The sequence below is a fragment of the Bos grunniens genome, chromosome 22 (genome assembly GCF_055505025.1).
Source record: "Bos grunniens cultivar Pamir isolate PY7600 chromosome 22, Bosgru_T2T1.0, whole genome shotgun sequence".
Taxonomy (NCBI): domain Eukaryota; kingdom Metazoa; phylum Chordata; class Mammalia; order Artiodactyla; family Bovidae; genus Bos; species Bos grunniens.
This window is the reverse complement of record NC_141186.1, coordinates 43,400,476-43,420,845: the sequence shown is the minus strand read 5'-3', so window position 1 is coordinate 43,420,845 and position 20,370 is coordinate 43,400,476. Positions and strand designations below refer to the sequence as shown.

Genomic DNA, 20,370 nt, shown 5'->3' with positions numbered 1-20,370 from the left:
TAGCCAATTTTATTGTATCTTTAATGTTTTGAATAGGGAATATATTCATTGAAAAAGTACTAGAAAGAACATGATAAGTCTCCCTCCCACCATTGTTCCTTCTCCATCTACCTTCTTCTCAAAAGTACTTCGTACCTCCGCTCCAGATACTCATATTAATAGCATCTTGTATATGATCCCATGCTTTTTGTATGGAAGTACAAGTAAATATAAATATTTATCTTCCTCTCCCTCTCCCCTTTTTTTTTATACAAAGGGGATAAAGTTGATCCACTTAGGCTATTTGCTATTGCATGTCTTGGCTACCTCTTTGGTACAAAGTGTACCACAAAGTCAATCTCTGATTGAATTAATTGTCTTCCATCTTGGAGGGATTCTTCATGCAGAGTGTTCAATTTGTTTAGATGGTAATTTCATATTGAAATCATTTTCAGGCCAAACTCCAGCACTGCCAAGTCTTATGTAACCAACAGAAGCTGAGCTTTCAACCAACTGCCATATGTTGTAAGGAGTAAAACCAGAGAACAGATGAGATAATTCTTAAGAAACAAGTTCTTACTCCCAAAGTCTGTAGGAAAAATGTATTTGGAGTGGATGGCAGAGGAGGGCATATGACTTACATTGAGCTTCTGTACCATAGTGGAAATAATGTCTCTGCAAAATCAAATGTGTATTACCATAAATTCTGCATCACAATTAAAATCCACACTATTTTGTGGTTTAATTTTTTGTCAATTAAAATCCAATTCTTGAGAACAATCAGCTTCTTTGAAACCACAGTATCACTAAGTATGAGAAAGGTTCTGTTTGGCCAGCCCTGGTCTGTAAGTGATTCCCCGGACCCAGGAAAGGGACCAGGTTTGCAGAGCCCTGAAGACAAGGGATAACACCCCAAAATATGGCCTCATTTCCACTCCATGTTCATTGGCCAGGCAACCATCAAAAGCAAAGGCCACATCTCCCAATTCCTGGCAAACAAATACTGTATCACCTTATAAACTGATTGCTTCTCTGAGGTGCCCTCAGCTGTATTTGTGGAGAAACTTGAAGAGCAAGCTGAGGAACAGCTGTCCTTCTCTGAGACTGAAGAGGTGCCCTGCAGGAATCTGGATGTTGTGATAGAGATAATTGTTCAGGCAGAGGAAGCCGATGCTGAGATTACTAGGAAGCTGGAGAAACAGGAGAAGAAATGCTTGAAGAAGAAAAAGAAAGGCTGGTTGCAGTTCCCTTCACACCTTTGGAAAACTACAGCAGTGCTCAGGAGGAGTGCCAGGAGACGAGTGCAAGACTGAAAAGAAGAAAGTGGAAGCCTCAGGAGGCCCATCGGGAGGATAGAATGGAAGAGTCATCTGTATCTTTCTCCAAACCCAAGAAAAAGAAATCCTCTTCCAAGGAGGAGCTGGTTAGTAGTCATCTTAAAGAGACAGCTGGTGGTGGAAGTCTTCCCAGAGGAAGATATCTTTCCCAATAGAGGAACCAGTTAGTGACCGTGAAGAGTCAGGAAACAAGAGTGTCCCCAAGAAAAAGGGGGAGATTCTCCCCCAGGGAGGAACTGTAACCAGTGGACCTGAAGAGGTTGCTGCCAGCAAGAGCATCAGTTCCAAGGGATGAGAAAGTTCCTAAAAGCTGTCCCAGGAAGACTAGAATGGATGTTTCACTGACAGATCAGGCCCGTGGAGATGTCTCACAACCCATCCCCTGTGTCCCAGTGAAAACAAACTTCCAAGAATAGATAAATAAATAAGGCTAAGACTCAAATGCAGAGATTTTGTTGGTTGAAACCAGCTTGCTCAGATAGAATCACAAACAGGCAAATGTGTTTCTCACAGAGAGGCAGTCACTGGAATCATTCAAGACAACAGCTGTGAGGTGTGTGGAGTCCTGAGACAACAAGGAATTCAGACATCGCCGGTCAGTCTCCGGTTGTCCTCTCTTCCCATGCAGGGATGTGTGGGTGTGGAGTAACCTCTCCACCAGCAATGGCAGCCTTGACGACAGAGTCTGATTCCTCATCTCCACAAATAAACAGCGAGTTGCAGGTGATAGGAGGGAACACACTTTATCTTTAAGTCTTTCGATGCATTTCCTGCCAGTTAAAGTGCCTCTGTGGTAAGGTCTTCCAGGTCAGCTGCACTGCGCCCTGTGGCACTCAGGCCCGCGAGTCCACGGCTGCTCGGCCCAGATTTTAGGCTTCAGTGAACATGGCCCACCAGGAGCTGCCAGCCAGCTCTCTGAAGGGGAGGCCACCCTTGTCTTGGCCTCTCCAGAGTCCTCCCCAGGCTTACCACCAGCCGTTTTGAATTCTTCTGAAACTCAGCTGAGCAAGGCACATACCCGTGAGGTCCCACAGCCTTCTTTGCCCTGCGATTCAAACTACTAGAAATATGTATTAACAGAGGATTATTGTGTATCATGCTTTTTTTTTTTTTTTAGTTCTACCAGTTTATTGCTACCAACCCGTCACCCTCCACCCTCATGCACACATGCTCAGTCATGTAATCCCATGGACTGCAGCCTGCCAGGCTCCTCTGTCCATGGACTTTTCCAGGCAAGAATACTGGAGTGGGTTGCCATTTCCTTCTCCATGTGTCATGCTTCTTAAGAAAACGCCCCCTTTTCCCTTCCTGATAGTGTGCTTAGGAATATTTATACCAGAATATTCATGTAAGGTACTTTCTGGAATGGCCTGACTTAGTGGTCCTCGAGGGTGACTGTGTAGAGGACGAGGGCTGGGAGAATCATTGCTCTTAATTCGAAGTAAAGCTGTACAGAGTCCGCCTCCCGAAGCTGCTTCTCTGGCGCTCGCTGACTTTGATTTTGCCTGTATTTCCGTCCCCAGGTACTGGCGGAGGACGCTGGGCATGCAGGTCCGCTATGTGCGCCATGAAGACTATCAGTTCTGCTACTCCTTCCGTGGCAGGCCTGGCCACAAACCTTCCATCCTCATGCTCCACGGGTTCTCTGCCCACAAGGACATGTGGCTCAGCATGGTCAAGGTGGGGTGCCAGAGCCTTCCCTCCTCAGAGGGTGTCACTCAGCAAAAAAAAAGAAGAGAGGGGGTTCTACTTAAATATGTCATCAGCAGTGGTAGAGAGCAGAGGGAACCCGGTATAATGGCTCAAAGCACCCTAAACTAGTGTAGCATATTATTCAGATCCTTTTTCAGACAGAACTTACTGAGCTGAATGTTGTTTATAAAATCAGTGCCTCACCAATGATTTCACCTTATGACTATTTCTTTGGAAAGTTTCTGATACTCTGCTTCATATTTGGACTGTCATGACTATCAAAGGCCAGGTTTTGAAAAGTCATTTCTGTATATTCCAAGATTCCCCTCTTCTTCCCTTCTCTGCTTCTCCTTCTCTCTCCCTGTCTCCTCCTCCTCTCTTCCTTCCATTTCTGCTTTCTCTTTTCCTTAGCCCTTTAGAGAAGCAGTCTTGATCTGACAGCTTTCTGGGATGGTTTCTCAAATCACTCATTTCTCTCCTGGTTTATTTGGTTGTGTCAGTTTGCTTTAGTTGGTAAAAGTGAACAGCTGGTGAAGATGGGGGCTGGGAGAAGTCTGGCAGAGAAGGACCCCAGGCTCCCACCTCAAGCAGTACCTGACTAATCCCAAGCATGCTCTCCATTAGGACGAAAAGGCTCACACATCCCCTAGTTTCTTATTTCCAAAGTTCAGTATCAGGACAGTCATCGTGCTTTAATGAACCTCTGACTTCCTCTTCATCTTTCATATAACTGGTTAGTTGTTTATTGATAGCTGATCTATCTCAAATTCCTGGTTAAATGTGGCATATATTTAAATGGAAGAAGGTGTTTAGGATAAAAATACCTAGGGAATTAGATCGTAATGTAAAAAAAAAAAACAAAAAAAAAAGAGTTGAGACCAGAACTAGGGCGATCAGACATGGTTCTTAGGAGAAGTGTTGCTCCTGTGGGCTCTGGAACTGGCTGGGGCTCTGGGAGAACAGAATCACCCAGTGTATTAATAGTGGCAAGTTGGTGGCTGCAAGACTGGGATAAGCATAGAGAGGATGAGGGAAAGGAGAAGGAGGCAGGGCCTGCCAGCTGGTGTCAGGAAAGAGCAAAGGACACAAGCTGCTCCCCGACCTCTGCTCTCCCCTTTCCAGTCATCCCGAGGCCTCTCCCATTGTGTATTAGACTGTGGGGGCTTCTGCTCTCTGTAAGGCTCCTGGCAGTGTTTATTCATGTCAGATGTTACTAGGGGAAGACACGGGGCGGTTTAGGTTCCTCCCTCCCCAGCGGGGAGGCTGTCCAGGTCACTTGGTAAGTGGGGGGAGCCTCCCCAGAAACATGGGCAGACATGCTCCGCACACCACATTCTGACTCTTTGGTCATGTGTGTCCCCAGTTCCTCCCGAAGAACCTGCACCTGGTCTGCGTGGACATGCCAGGGCATGAGGGCACCACCCGGTCCTCACTGGATGACCTGTCCATAGATGGGCAAGTCAAGAGGATACACCAGGTAAGCAGAGAGGCTCCACCAAAAAACTGCCCAGGTGGGTCTTGGCCACCGTTGCATCCCCAAGTCTGAAGAACAGTCATCGTGGGTTCCGTTTTGACTCATAATTGCAAACAAAATGGCAGCAGCCCAGGGTATCCCCGGTCAGCCATAGAGGGCCAGGGCTTATTGCTGACTTCTTTCAACCTATTATAACTGTTTCTGGAGAAATACAGTCTCATTTTCTCAACTCTTCAAAAAGGGAGTTTAGAATTCCTCAAGACCGTTTATTTTTTTAGAGTGTATTTTTTTGGTTACCAGCTGCTTGATGATGGTAACAGCATGTCTGCCTAGTTGTGGAGGATGGGGAGGGTGATCTTTTCATTTTGTTCTGATTTAGTATCTTTCTTCAGCCCTGTCTGACTGAGCTTTCAAAGTCATGGGGCTCATGAACCATTTCAAAATTTAATGGTTCATAGTCTTCAGGTTGACATTAAATATTTTCTCCATTCAAGGATGTTTATTTAATGTCTGCCCCTCTCCTCTCTTTAAACTGTGTATTACTTGGAAGCAAGGAACCTTGTTTCTTTGACTTTCGCTGTATCCTGAGCAGCTGACCGTGGTTGCTTGTATGTAATAGATATCCAATAAATATTTTTTGGATGAATGGGTAGATGTAGGGGATAGTTGGTTGAATGATTGGATAGAGGGAAAGTTGGATGGATGGTTGGATGAATGGTCGAATGGTTGAATAGATGAATGGATAGATAGTTATATGAATGGATATTTGGATGGTTGAATAGATGGATGGGTGGATAGCTGTATGACTGGATGGGTGAATGGTTGGGTAGACAGATGGGTAGGTAGTTACATTAATGGATGTTTAGATGGATGAAAAGTGCTGTAAATTATAGCCAGTCAGCAGACTATGGCCTGTGGGCTTCATTTGATCTGCCACTGAGTTTTGTAAGCTGTTTATTGGAAGACAGCTGCAGTCACCCGTTTACATGTTGCCTTTGGAAGACAGCCACATTCACCCATTTACATGTTGTCTTTAGCTGCTTTTGTGCTACAGCAGAAGAGTTGAATAGTTGCAGCAGAGATAATAGGCACCCAGAGCAGAAAATATTTACTCTTGGGATCTTTATTTTTAAAATTTGCTGGCTCATGAATTTGAGGGATCTTTGTTGATTTTACACTTACAAATGACCCCTCAATAACCCATGTCAGGTAAAGAAGAGTACATGCATGTAACAGGGCTCATCTGGATAATCTAGTAGATTTCAGATCCCCTTTCATCAATAGCCCTTTTCTGCTTGTCCCCATGGGAAGTACAAAAGTTTTCAGCTCTGGAATCCCCATTGTCATTGTCCACAGTTGTGTAACCAAGCCCCTTTCTCACTTCCCTTCCTAGTTTGTAGAATGCCTCAAGCTGAACAAAAAGCCCTTCCACCTGGTAGGCACCTCCATGGGCGGCCACGTGGCTGGGGTGTATGCTGCTCACTACCCATCAGACGTCTGCAGCCTGTCCCTTGTGTGTCCTGCGGGTGAGTTGTAAGACTCAGATCACCCTGTGAGTGACGTGGACGCAGCGGGAGCTGAATCTCTGAAGAAGTTAATGGTGGTTTCTGCTGTGACTGTCTTTTTAGAATCATATTTTTGACAATATTGTAGAGATACTAAAAAAGTTTGCCTTAGTGGTACAATCAAGCAATAGTTGCATAACCATAATTGTAACTATATTGAGCTTTAAAATACAGAGCCAGCTTTGTCCCACAAAGAATCGGAGCTGGTTATTTTAAAAGTGTATAAAACTTCACAGCATGTAAATACTTTGAAGTATAATGATAATATTAACATCTAACATTTTATTGAATTTTTATGAGCTAAACTCTTTATATGGATTTAATCCTTGCCATAACCTTGTGAGGTGAAAGTACTGTTATTATGTGTCTTTCTTTTTTGGCTGAAAACTCAGAGATCTTTTGTCATTGCAAGCTTTTTTTTTAAATCAACAAACTTTGGTGTCTGATCTTAAATGTGTTCATGTCTGCTTGAGCTATAACATGTCCTCAGAAATTATGATCTGAAGTTGGATTTTTTTTTTTTAATTTTTAAAATATGGAACACTTCATGAGTTTGCATGTCATCCTTGCACAAGAGCTATGCTGATCTGAATCTGTATTGTTCCAGTTTTAGCGTATATGCTACTGAGATGAACACTAAAATTGGATTTAAAATTTATATACATATATATGTATATAAATCTTCATACTTGAATTTATAGTATGTTAGTAAGAAAAATGTTTCTCTCTTTTTCCTTCTCTTGCTTCCCTCTTCATCGCTGGTAATTTACTGGAGTATGGTTTACACATAGTAAATTGTCCAGATTTTCAGTACCTATCTCAGTGGCTTTTTACCTATGTAATTATTGTCCAGATAAGGATAGTATGCCCATTTTATAGGCGCACATTATGTTAGTGCTGGAGCCAGGATAGGAACTGGCCCTAAGCTATCTGACTCCAGAACTCAAGCTGTGGGTTTTGGAGAAGTCCTTTCATATTCACTACCTCTTTTATATGACTCATATCCATTACCTTCTTTACCCACCAGAACCCAACCATGAACTGAACTTGTGCACCTTCTACTGAAACATAACTAAATTTATCTTTGAAACCTTTCAACTCATTCAGAAAGTTAAGTTTTCAGGTCTAAGGCAATGGCACCCCACTCCAGTACTCTTGCCTGGAAAATCCCATGGACAGAGGAGCCTGGTAGGCTGCAGTCCATGGGGTCGCCAAGAGTCGGACACGACTGAGCGACTTCACTTTCACCTCTCACTTTCATGCATTGGAGAAGGAAATGGCAAGCCACTCCAGTGTTCTTGCCTGGAGAATCCCAGGGACGGGGGAGCCTGGTGAGCTGCTGTCTATGGGGTCGCACAGAGTCGGACACGACTGAAGCGACTTAGCAGCAGCAGCAGCAAGCTCGTTGAAATTGAAGGCAAGTTCCCAAAGGGTTTTCCTTTTCCCAAGCACTGTGTCTGAAGTCGTTTGATCTTATAATGATACAGTCTGAGAATTGGAGGGGACTTACCAGGTGGTCCAGTGGTTCAGACTCTGTGCTTCCAAAGCAGAGGGCGTGGGTTCAATCCCTGGTTGGGAAACTAAGATCCTGTATGTTGCACAACTCAGGCAAGAAAAAATGAAGAATTGGAGCCCTCTGGAATGTTACTAGATTTTAAATCACTTGTGGAAGGTCAGGTCTAACTGACTAACTGACTTTTTTGAGTGTATATTGATTTGCCCAGAGAAGAGTTTTATATCTGAGTTTCCATTAGAAAGTTAGAATTGAATTTGTTTGTATGTAAAAATGAAAAGATACACTTTTTTTTTACTTTGAAATAATTTTAAATTTATAGAAATGTTGCAAAGATAGTACCCTTCATCCAGTTCTCTCCTTTAACAGCTTACATAGCACAGCAAATTTGTCACAACCGGGAAACCAACATGGGTGTATTACTATTAATACAGGCTTTATTTAGATTTCATTAGTTTTTCTACAATTGTCCTTTTCTTTTCCAGGATCCTATTCAGGATATACCACATGACATTTAGTTTAGGATTATTTTTAAAGCAAAAAGAAATAGATCATGTAATCTGCCCATGGCATCATGAGAGCTGCACGATATGCACATTAGATTTAGAGGAGTTGCTGAATATAGGAGATTTATGAAATGTAGGTTTCTCTAGCACAGTGTGGCTTCCACTGCCTCTCTTTCTAAGCTCTAGCTCTTCAGCTAAGTTAAACACCTAGAAACTTGTTGAGTGTTTGAAATGAAATTAATTTTACGCCCCTTCATAGACCAGCTTGTGTGAACTCTCGTGTCCTGTGTCAGGTGATAGAAAATAATGGTCAGTCTCAAGGCTCTTCTGGCTCAGGATTGCCTAATGGTCCCCTGGAGGAAGAGGGACTGTGTAGAGGGCACTCCTGCCCTCCTGCCCCAACGTGTGGGACAGCTCCAAAGGGGACTCAACTTTCACTGCATTTTATGTGCTGACCCCAAATAAGAGATTATTAAGTGGGTCCAGGCTGAAGGAAGGAGTACTCAGTCAGTCCACTCTAGTCATGCGTTTCACCAGGTCTCCTCTCAACCCTTACAGATGTGTGAGAGGGGCTCAGGCAAGTTGTCTTCTAGACTCTCAAACTCTTCTTAGTTTTGGTCCTACGGGTGAATCCCGTGGCAACTTAAGTGCAGATTCTGATGAAAGAGACTTAGGGGAGGGGCTGAGGTGCTTATGGGCTCCCAGTTTGCGTAGCCAGCCCTTAAGATGTTCTGAAGAAGAAAATTTTTTTCCTATGTTTCTCAAATTGTGGTTTTGACTTTGAGCAAGGATGCCAGTACCAATTAAAAAGAAATCTACCAGTGGAAAGCACCTAAGATACATTAGGTCTGGGCTGATTTTGGAAGTTCTCTATATACAATGGGGTTTGGTAAGAAGGTAGATATATTGCCAAGCTTTTTTGGTTTGAATCCCCCAGGTCTGCAGTACTCAACTGATAACAAATTTGTGCAACGGCTCAAAGAACTGCAGGAGTCGGCCGCCGTAGAGAAGATTCCCTTGATCCCGACCACCCCGAAGGAGATGAGTGAGATGCTGCAGCTCTGCTCCTACGTACGCTTCAAGGTGCCCCAGCAGGTACCGTGGCCTCCACGGCAGTGTGCCTGCCTCTGCCCAGTGCTCAGGTGGCCAGGGCCAGCATCCCCCAACGTTCCCTCCTTGTCCTCAGCTTCCATTCATTCAGCAAGTGCCATGTCTGCGATGTATCCAACACTGTGCTTGGGCACCCTGGGGAAGAAATGAGACAGAAGGCCAGGGGGAGAAGCAGTCAATTAACAAGACAGATAATTTCACACTGTAGTAAGTTTTCTAGAGGAAATGAAGATAGTGCTGTGCTTGAAAACAGAGAGGCAGGAGAAACTTTGATAAGCCTCTGTAAGAAAACAGCCTGAGCAGGGATGCATAAAACAGTCAAGTCCAAGATGCTGGAAGGAGAGGCCAGGGTGACTGGAGCCCAGAGTGTGAGGGAAAGAATGGGTTGAGGTGAGGTTGGAATAGTACACAAGGGCTGAATCAAAGATTCTCATTAAAAAAAAAAAGTTTCAGGGCCCTTTTAACACCCTTAAGAATTATTGACAACCCCAACGAGCTTCTTTTTATGAAAGCTGTAACTATTGATGTGTACCACATTAGAAATTAAACCCCAGGAGAACTTAAAATACAAGAATACACAAGTACTCATTTCATTAGCTGTCAGAATGGTGACATTATCCATCATTCTGTAGACTCTGAAAATCAGCATGCTTTTGAGAGAATCAAAGTGAAAAAGGCAAGCGACATTTAGTGTTATTATGAAAATTGTGTGATGTCTTATAATCCCAAGAACCGCTTTGAGAACCACTAGGCTGGATCATGTAGAACTTTTAAGAGATTATGGGAAGGAGACTGGAGTTCTTCTAAATACAGTAGGAGAAACACTTAAGAGTTGTAGGGGAACACAGACAGAAACGGAGAAGCCCGTTAGTGTGCTGTGTTACTCCAGGATGAGGGTGTAGACGGCGTAGTAGTAGTGGAGAATGAGATCCGAGAAGCTTTGGAAGGAAGGAGGTAGGACTTACTGGCCAGTGGGAAGTGGAGGATGAGAGAATGTGAGTCACAGGTGACTTCTGATACTTTAGTTGGATAAAGGTAGTGTTTTCTTCCTCCTTTTAAAAATTTTTTTATTATTTTCTGGCCATGCCACGTGGCACGCGGGATTCTTGTTCCCCAGCTAGGGATCAAACTTGTGTTCCATGCAGTGGAGACATGGAGTCTTAACCACTGGACTGCTAGGGAAGTCCCAAGGTAGTGTTTTCTGAGTAGGGGAAGGGGAGGGAGGGTGGGATTGGGGCATCTGCTAAGAGCTCCATTTTGGATGTGTTAAGTTCAAGTTCCCTGAGACACCATCACGTGCAGGGGTCGTGTAGACAGTTAGAAATATGAGTGGAGCTGAGGGAAGTCTGGCCTGCGCTGTAAAATGAGAGCCATCAGCCAAGGATGGTATTAAAAGTCATGGGTCTAAATGAGGTTGTGCAGGAGATAGTGTGGGGAACCGAGAGTCCATGAGTGAGACCTCACAACAGCACATTCTCTCACTCTGTCTCAGGAGCTGGATGCTGCCTGGGGTGGGATGGGTCCTCCTGGGAGCTGAGAGAATGGGCTCTGTGCAGAGGTCGTGAACATGACTCATTAATGGATGTGGCCCATCTCTGAGGAAGCATCACAGAATCAGATTCTGTGGCATGTTCTGTCCATGAAGTTCTCTTTTCAGTCATGACTTTACACTGGTCCTCTCTCAGCACTGATCTCTTTCCAGAATAGAGTAACCAAGTAGGGTTTTAGAAAATTCCACGTTTTGAGTTGTCAGAGAAGTGAAGACACTGGGAAAAAAGTAATGCAGATCCCAAAATCTTGCCCTTGTAGTCAGGGAGGAGCCCCTAGGCACTCAGCCTACTGTGTCACGTTGTGTAATGACTGTGTTGGCTGCCTTGCGTCTTCCGTTCCTACCTCAGTAAGAGCAAGGACTGTGTCTTTGGTTGTTCTGTTCCCAGCCTGCAGCAAAGTGCTTGCATGAAATAGGTCCTAGGTATAGAGGGGATGGATCAGTGGACGGGAGGAAGCCTGAACAATGCAGAGATGGAGAATGGATGTATGGGGAGATGCAGGGTACAGGGGTGCATGAACGGATGTGTGTGCATACATCACTGATTTAGGGGTTTAGAGAGATGGATGGCCGAGTGCATGGATGGATGGGAGGGTGTCTAGAAATGGCAGAGACGGAGGATGATGGGTTGGTGGATGGAGGACAGATGGATACATGTGTAGATGTATGCATATGTGATTCAGAGGTGCTGCGTGGGTGGGTGATGGATAGGTGGAGGTCTGCATGAAGCAGGGATGGAGGATGGATGGGTAGCTGCAGGCTAAGTGGACACACGGATGGACATGTGCATGTCTGAATCAGAGATGCAGGATGGATGGTAGGCAGGGGTGCGGAGCAGAGGTGGAGGGTGGATGGGTGAATGCAAGATGGAGAGATGCGTGGGTACAGGATGGACAGTAGAACAAAGGAAATATCTGATGCTGAGCACCATGTTTGGACAGTTTGCCATTGGTCTCACCTCTGGGCTTCCACTTCCAGAATAATCAGATGCTCCAGCGGGTGGGTTTCATCCAGAGCAATTATGACTGGGTCTTCCCACTTCAGTCAGTGTGCAGGACTCCTGAGAGTGTATTGAAGGGGTTCAGTCCATTCCTAGGGAAATGAGAGGAGTGACGGCTGCTAATGTGGCCCTGGGACCCTGCCTCAAGCACCCTGAGGTGGGGAAGAGGCAGGCCGCGTTCCCTGGCCCCAGCACCTCTCCGGGTGGTCTCCCAGGTCCAGGAGCCCTGGCCGTCGGCATGTGCTGCAGCGCCACAGCCCGCCTGTCACGCAGTGAGCTCAGGACACCGAAAGCCTTCCCAGAACTTCCCCAGTGGTTGGTTTCACTGCTTAAGAGGCCCATCATCCCCGATAGTTAATTTTTTTTTAATAGACCTTGTTTTATATTGGGTATCACTGAGTAATTACTTGATATTATTTTCATTCTGATTATGTCTCAGGATAAGCAGAGAATTCCTCATAGGTGAAGCAGCTTACATGCCACCAGGGTCCTTTGGCTTCACAGTTATTCTCAGAGTTCCTTCCTTATGAGAAAGAAAAAGCCTCTTATGAACCTAAGTCCCCATTACACTGCATGGCCATCAAGGGAATTTGGAGACCAGGCCTTACAAACCTTGACAATGCCCGAAACTGCTGGCCTTTGATTTCCCCTCTTTGTCCCAGACCCTTCTGAGGCCTGAGAATACGAATCCTCCCTCGCCTTCTGACTTTGGGTTATTTATCCCTAGATCCTGCAGGGCCTTGTTGATGTCCGCATCCCTCACAACACCTTCTACCGAAAGCGTAAGTAGCCCTGTGTTGACCTCTGAGCCTGTGACACATCTTATGGGTGGCCTGCTCGTCTTCCTTACATTTCTGAGACTGAGAGTTTTCTGGGACCCCTCAAGAAAGACGCAGTGCCTTAGACTCAAAGACTATATACCCTGTATATATCCTATATATACATAGGGACCCACCAGGGAAGCCCTATATATATACATACACACTATCTATTTCCTGTACTTGGTGGTGTCCACAGCACAGCCCACACTCACTTTATTTTCCTTCCTTACAAAGTGTTTTTGGAAATCGTCAGTGAGAAGTCGAGATACTCCCTCCATCAGAACATGGACAAGATTAAGGTCCCCACGCAGATCATCTGGGGGAAACAAGACCAGGTATGTGGCGTGTCCCTGGGGCTGCCTGTGCCAGTTACACTAGCCTCCAAAGGACAAACTCGTGGTCCTTTATGAAGGGAGCCTGGCTGCTCTCTGATACCAGGGAGAGGTGGCGCACACCTGGTGCCAAGTGCCGGCGTTCACAGGGAGTTGAGGGCAGTGACGCTGACCTCTTAAAATGTAAGACAATTTGAAAGCATTTTCGTAAATTATCTTTCTCAAAGCCAGATAGTCACATGGTACAGAAACCTTGAAAGAGTACAGAAAGATGGATAAGAGTACACTCGGTCTCTTTGACATCCTAGATCCCAGTTCCCATTTCTTCAAGGCAGCACTTAACAGTTTGTGTGTGTTTCTTTTAAATTTTCCAAGGCAGCGGTTGGCACACGCTTTCTCTAAAAGGGCCAGATAGTAAATATTTGCAGCTTTGCAGGTGATAAGTTCCTGTTCATCTATTCAGCTCTTCTGTTGTGATGGTGACATGCAGAGCAAATGGCAGGCAGAGCTCCCGGGAGCCTGCAGTCACAAAGCTGGCAGGGGCTGTTGTTTGCCTGTTTCTATTCTAAGCATCTGTCAGTGTGCATAAAGAAGTGTTGTGTATAAGATTTTCAAACATGCAGTATATACAGTTTCGCACCTTAATTGCTTCATATATATGAGAAATATGTACCTGGGAAATCATTTAATATCAGCTTGAAGAGATCCACACATTCTAGTGCTTTAAATATTTTATTTTGAAAGAATCTCAAATTTACAGGATAATTGTAAAAGTAGTACAGAGTACTCCTGTATCTGCCTTTACCCAGTTTCATCAGTTTTAACTGCTTGTTCAAAAGCTCACGTGCTATACAATTTACCTTGTTGCCCACCCCATGCGGCCCTGGTGCAGAACGCTTCTGTCATCCTGTAGGTTCTCTCTTGCCCACTTGCAGTTCATCTCCATTCCTGCCCCAGCACTGTTCAACCACTGACCTGCTTTCTGTTTCTGAAGTCTTGTCTAGAATTTAGTTATCTAAAATTTTCATAAAATGATATTTTACAGGGGTGGTCTTTTGCATCTGGCTTCTTCCACTCAAGCGTGATGTTTCTGAGGTTCATCCATATCGTCGCCTATGCCAACAGTTTGTTCCTTTCTATTGCTGAGTGTCATTCCATGATACGTATGTGCCACATCTTACTTATTACCAACTTTTTAACATTTACCGCCTCATCTAGGCAGGTCTAGAAATACGTGTTTTGGAGCCATTTGGAGTGAGCTGCTTACGTCATGTCCCTTTACCTCCAGTGCTTCAGGGGGTATTTACTGCACCCAGAATATTATCTCACATGATCGCAGGACATTGTCACACCTGGGACATGTAACATTGATGACATAGCTTTTAACTAACGTACAGTCCATATTTCAAACGGATTCCTTGTTCCAGTGACGTCCTTCATAGAGTGCTCCTCCTCCTGCCCCTGTAGCCAGGATCACATGCTGCATATTTTGTCTTTCTAGTTTCCTTTTATATAAAATGATGCCCACTTTCTGCCTTTATCCTTCATGACACTGAGATATTTGAAGAGTGTGGGCCAGTTATTTTACAAAATGTTCCTCGGTTTGAGTTGGTTGGCTGTTTCCTCATGATTAAATTCGGGATACATATCCCTGGCCAGAATATCTCATGGGTAGCAAGACTTCACATCCTCAGAAGGAGAATGTCTTTCCTTCAGTGGTGGGAATTTTTAAAACTTTTATTTATTTTGGGGGCTGCACTGTATGGCATGTGAGATCTTAGTTCCTCAACCAGGGATTGAAACGGTGCCCTAGGCAGTGGAAGCCTCTTAACCTCTGGCCTGCCTGGGACATCCCAGTGATGGGAATTTTGATTGATTGTGACATCTGATTTCTTCATTATAGACATTATTTCTCCGCTTGCAACTAATAAGCAGTCTGCAGGGAGGCACTTTGAGACCATGTGGGTATCCTGGTCCTCATCAAACATTTCCCTCTAGATTTACCATCTGTGAATGGTTGTTGCCCAAAACAAAATTGTATGTTCTTTTTGGGAGCTGCATAGTACTCCATTACCTGCTGCATTAGTGCCCTGTTGATGGTTACTTAGGTCATTTTCAGTTTTTTGCCGTTAAACCACACCTTGATGTGCACCATTATACATGTGTGTTTGCAGTGTGAGAGCGTATCTGAGGGTCAGTTCTTGGATGTGGAATAGCTTGATCTAAGCTTTGTGCATTTTAAAATGCTGACAGGCTCTTTGACAGGCTTTGTCAGATGGCTCTGTTAGTTTGCTAGGCCTGCTGGAACCAAGTACCACAAATTGGGAGGCTTAAACAACACAGTTACGTTGGCTCCCAGTTCTGGCATGCAGATACACTGGGGGCTTTCCTGGTGGCTCAGATGGCATAGAATCTGCCTGCAATGCAGGAGAGCTGGGTTCAACCCCTGGGTCGGGTAGATCCCCTGGGAAGGAAACAGCAACCCACTCCAGTATTCTTGCCTGGAGAACTCCAGGGACAGAGGAGCCTGGTGGGCTACAGTCCGTGGGGTCACAAAGAGTTGGACATGACTGAGCGACTAACACTGTGACACCGGTTCTGGAGACTATGATCCAAGACCCAGGCCTCAGCAGACTGGTTCCTTGTGGGAGCTGGGAAGCAGAGCCTGTTCCCTGGCTTTGCCTGAGCGCCTGGGGGTTTGCTGGTGAACTTTGGTGTCCCGTGCCTTGTAGACACCTCACCCTGGCCTCTGCCTCCATCTTCGCATGATGTTGTCCTGGTGCCTGTGCATCTCTGTGTTGAAACCTCTCATTTTTGTAAGACGCCAGTTATGATAGATTAGGGGTCCACATGCTAGATTAGGAGTTCAGCCTGCTCCAGAATGATGTCATCCTAACTAATTACATCCACGATGACCCTGTTTCCCAGTAAAGTCACATTTTGTTAGAACTTGAACATATGAATTTGGGGAGGGGGCACAATCCATCCATAATAAACCTGCCAATGAAATACTGATTTATACTTAAGAAACTCCCTTTTTGTCTGCAGCCGTTCTTTAGAAATCATATCTTACTGAATGTTCTTGAAAAGTTTAAAACAAGAGGTGGTGGTGGGAAATGGAGCCTTTATAAGGCCTGCAGGCAGACAGAATTACACCGTCTGTCAAAGGGTATCTGGTCGTCTCACGCTGTTGACCATCGTGAGAAGGGAAATGGGAGCAAAGCTGTCCCTGTTGAGAGAGCGCCCCTGTGGACGCTGAGGTGAAAGCCACCACTGTGAGCCCTGGGCAGACTGCACATGCCCATCGCATGTGTGGTGTGAGCAGAGGCAGGAAGTCAGGCTGCACCTCAACTGTCCTTGACTGTGGGAGGCCCAGGAGAGGAGACTGGGGAGAAGCCAGGTGTGCCCCGGCGCAGGGGGCAGGAGGGGCAGAGGCACCGGTGTGCAGCCATCTCAACATCAGCCAGGCGCCCGAGAATGCCCAGCGCGGGAACCAGGGCGTCAGGAGCAGGGAGGACTCATCTGCCCCCTTCACAGCAGCCAAGGGACTCTGTGGACGCCTGAGCGGAGACGCGGGACTCAGGTGGGGCCAGGAGGCGGTTAGTCAGTCAGAAACCAGAGCTGGGACAGTGACGGCCTTGCTTCATCTCAGATCCCCAAGGTGACCTGGGCTCTCAGGGACCAGCAGGGAGAGGCGAGATCGCGTCATGCTCCCCGTCAGCTGTTCCTTCCTGTGTTTTCTCAGCCCGGGGCGCCCTGCGCTCTGCTCACCCCACTTCCTGGTGGGCAGCAAATCTTGGTATTATCAGTCTGGGTTGGGGAGAATAAAGCTCAAAAGCAGACAGTGCTCGAATTTGTTGGGATTTTGCTTTTGGCGTTAAGGCCAGAGCGGAGGGGCCGCCTTCTCTGGTCTGGGGGGTGGTGAGGTGAAGGTGAAAGCGGTGAAGTGAAGGGGGTGAATATAAATCTGACCCTGAAGGAGAAGAAAGTCAGTTAACTGAGTTGGTAATAGCAAGGTGTAACCCAAGTGGAAATGAAAGGGAGTTTGAAAACCTGGAAAGTGGTGGGCTTCACTTGGGAAAAGCACTGGCTGTTAATTCACACACTTCAGGGTCTGAGGTCACACAGCTCGGGGATCCCCTGAGGGCCTTCAGGACCTAGTCCTCTGGCTTGTGATAATTCGTGTCTGCCTCTTGCATCTCTCCTGTGTGGCCTCCTCACAGCTTGGCCTTCCCTGGACCAGCTGCAGGGTGCATTCTCCTGGCCCAGCCCGATCACGTCCCTGTCCTTAATACAGCCCCAAGGCTCCCCACCGCCCTCAGACTGAGACCCGACTCCCAGCACGGCCAGATGTACTCCCCGCTCACACGGCTGTCCCTTGCACGCACCATCCTCCCACCCTTGTGTGGGTCCCTCTTCCACGATCCCCCTCCCTTGTGGCTTCTCAGCTCCCAGGATCCTCCCCCATCAGAGTCTTCACCACCTCGCGCTGCTCTTGTCTGCTTTCCAGTCTGGCTTCCCCACCACACCAGGGCATCCTCAGGGCAGGGCCTGTGTTTCCAGCACAGTAACCCTGCAGCAGCACACCTTCTGCCACTGAGCTGCAGAGTAAAACGTGAGGCACGTGGTTACTTCCATCAGACAGCTACAGGCCCCAACACCGGAGTGACTTGGTTCTAAAAATCACCCCTGCCAGGCCTGGATGGGAGTTCTGTCCACGGAGTGCGTTCGGGCACCTGAACCCTTTCCATCTAGTTTCCTCTCTTGTCCTGCAGGTGCTCGATGTGTCCGGGGCAGACATGTTGGCCAAGTCAATCGCCAACTCCCAGGTGGAGCTCCTGGAAAACTGTGGGCACTCAGTGGTGATGGAGAGGCCCAGGAAGACAGCCAAGCTCCTTGTTGACTTCTTGGCTTCTGTACACAGCACAGACAACAGCAAGAAGCTGGACTGAGGCCCCGGCCGCAGCCTGAGCTCCACACCCAGCCTCCACTCCTGTCTCTAGAACCTGATGCGGCCACCACTTCTCAGGGACCCTGCCCTAAATGCAGAGGGAGCACCCCAGTCCCTGAGGAAGCCAGCCCCCACTCCAGCCCTGGTCTCTATAGATCCACAGAGCCTCAGGGGCTATGAAGAAATCTCCAAGATGTTTTTTCACAAAATGCAAATTCACATGGAACAACAAAAGAAAACCCATCCATGAAATCTCCTCAGAAGTCCTCACGTTCCTGCTGCAGAGCGGCCACATTGGACCACTGAGGACATCTCCTTTAAGATGTTCCTCACAGACTGAGATTCCAGGTGTTTCTGTTGCTTCCGACATTCTCCCGGGCGTAGTTAGTGGCTGTTTTAGGGGCACTAGCCCCCCTTCACCAAGCCCTTGTTTATGTCTGATTGAAGTTTTGCGTCCCATGTGTGACTGCCCCCGTCAGCTGCAGGACCGTGGAGGAGCGCGTCAGGCTGGAGGAAGTACACGCGCAGAAGACACGGTGTGCCTCAGCCAGCTTGCAGAGCAGCAGGAGCACAGGGGGCTGATCTGACCGGCACCCTGTGTCACGTGATGTCCCCCGTGATCCTGGGTGGTGCGGTACAAAGAACCCTGGCAGGGTGGGTTTCCTGGGAATAATTTATTATTAAAAAAAAAAAAAAGACTAATAAAGCAATAATATTCTAGACATCTATCTAAATAATCAGACTCGGGTTCCACTCCAAAGCACCTCTTTTCTATCTTGCTGTGCTACTGAAAAACCTTCCTTTGGATGTTTGTTAATGAATTCTGTGAATTCTGTGAACAATAATGTAATTGAAAATCTAAACTGCTGTAAAAGTGACCACAATGACATGAAATAAATATAATAAGTCTAGATCAGCAACATGCAAGTGGTTTCTGTTTCTAAGCTCTTAATGAAGTGTAGTGTTGGCAGATTTTCTGTAAACTTTAAAATGTGTTTCTTGTTTGCTTTCTTAAAATTATTTATTTATCTATTTCCGAAGTGTTTTTACTTTTTGTTTAGCTGCTTCAGGTCTTAGTTTCAGCACGCAGAATCTTTTTGGTTGTGGCATGTGAGCTCCTGGTTGCAGCATGTGGGGCTAGTTCCCTGACCAGGAACAGAACACAGGCCCCTGCGTTGGAATCCAGGAGGCTTAGCCACTGGACCACCGGGGGAATCCCCAAAATGGGTTTTTTAAAGTAAGGCTGTTCTACAGGCATTGGAAGACCTTACTTGCATGAGTTACTGGTTTCATTTCCAGAAATCATGTTTGCAGGTTTTTTATTTTAATATTTATGTGTTTGGCTATGCCAGGTCTCAGTTGTGGCATGTCGAATCTTTAGTTGCGGCGTGCAAACTCTTAGTTGCTGCTTACAAACTCTTAGTTGCGGCCTATGGCATCTAGTTCCCTGACCAGGGAGCCAACATAGGCCCCGTACAGTTGGAGTGCGGAGTCTTAGCCACTTGACCAGCAGGGAAGTCCCATGCTTGCAGTTTTTATTCAGTTGAAATTATACATACAAAATAAAAGGTAAGGGTCATCAAACTGTTCTTTTGACTCTTCTATGGCATTTGGAAACCTAAACTCCTCAGAATATTCACTCTTTCAAATCTTTTTACAGAGTCTGAAACCCAGTAGTTCTGGAAATAGAGTGAGAACTTTCTGTGGTGAACATTGTGGTTTAAATTGAAATTCAGGGCTTGGTCTGATTATTTTTAATATATCAAGGAAGAGCAGAATATAGGTCTTAAAAATAAGAGATGTGAAAATGTGACATCAGACTTGCAGGATGCAGCTAAAGCAGTGCTCACAAGGAAATTTATAGGCTGAAATACAAATACTAGAAAAGAAGAAAGGCTAAACATTAAATAATTTAAACTTCTATCTTAAGAAGCTAGAAAAAAAGTAAATCAAACCCAGTGGGGAGAAAATAGAAGGAAACAGAATAGTGAGAGCAGAAATCAATGAAGCAGAAAAGAAAGTATATATTTGTCATGTTGCTTGTTCCAGTCTCTCATATTCACCAAGAGCTCTGAGCTTAATGAGGTTCCCAGAGGAGTCAGTCACGACAATCACGACAGATATGACTGGCGACAGATGAAGAAGCCCCAGACCTGGGATAAGGTTCCCAGATTATTAGCCCCGGGTGAGGACAGACAGTTTCCTCCTGGGATAAGGATCCCAGATTATTAGCCCTATTAGATGGGTTGAACTAAGCATCACGTCCAGAAGCCACTGCGCTGCACCCTCAGTGGAGCCATCCAGAAAGGGGCACGTGCTGGCCATCACCCTGGAAGGAGAGTGGGCAAGATCTTCAGGACACGGCTCCCGCCTCCTCCTGTCACTAGAAACCGTCACTGGAACTTACTCCCCCTGCAGTAGAAGCGCAGAGTCCTGACTACTGGACCACCAGTAGTCCCTGGAGAGTTCTTTTGTTTGCTTGTTTATTGAATTATTTTTGGCTGTGCTGGGTCTTCGTTGCTGTGAGCGGGTTTTCTCTAG

At 46.1% G+C, this 20,370-nt stretch overlaps 1 protein-coding gene and 1 non-coding gene across 7 annotated transcripts in view; one reads left to right on the top strand and one right to left on the bottom strand.

Annotated features, from left to right (window-relative positions):
* The window catches only part of ABHD6 (abhydrolase domain containing 6, acylglycerol lipase), a 48,309-nt gene extending 29,560 nt beyond the window's left edge, over positions 1-18,749 (top strand). For all 6 annotated transcript variants that reach the window (XM_086367228.1, XM_086367230.1, XM_086367226.1 and 3 more), the window contains 7 exons: positions 2,840-2,996; positions 4,372-4,485; positions 5,876-6,008; positions 9,004-9,161; positions 12,453-12,507; positions 12,781-12,881; positions 17,654-18,749. In XM_086367228.1, coding sequence (XP_086223354.1) covers positions 2,840-2,996; positions 4,372-4,485; positions 5,876-6,008; positions 9,004-9,161; positions 12,453-12,507; positions 12,781-12,881; positions 17,654-17,830 — 895 coding nt within the window. In that variant the 3' untranslated portion in view covers positions 17,831-18,749. The remainder of the gene's footprint in view (positions 1-2,839; positions 2,997-4,371; positions 4,486-5,875; positions 6,009-9,003; positions 9,162-12,452; positions 12,508-12,780; positions 12,882-17,653) is intronic.
* LOC147348339 (U6 spliceosomal RNA) lies at positions 6,577-6,684 on the bottom strand. Its single transcript, XR_015152029.1, has one exon. It is a non-coding gene; the product is annotated as a U6 spliceosomal RNA (small nuclear RNA).
* Positions 18,750-20,370: the final 1,621 nt, after the last annotated feature.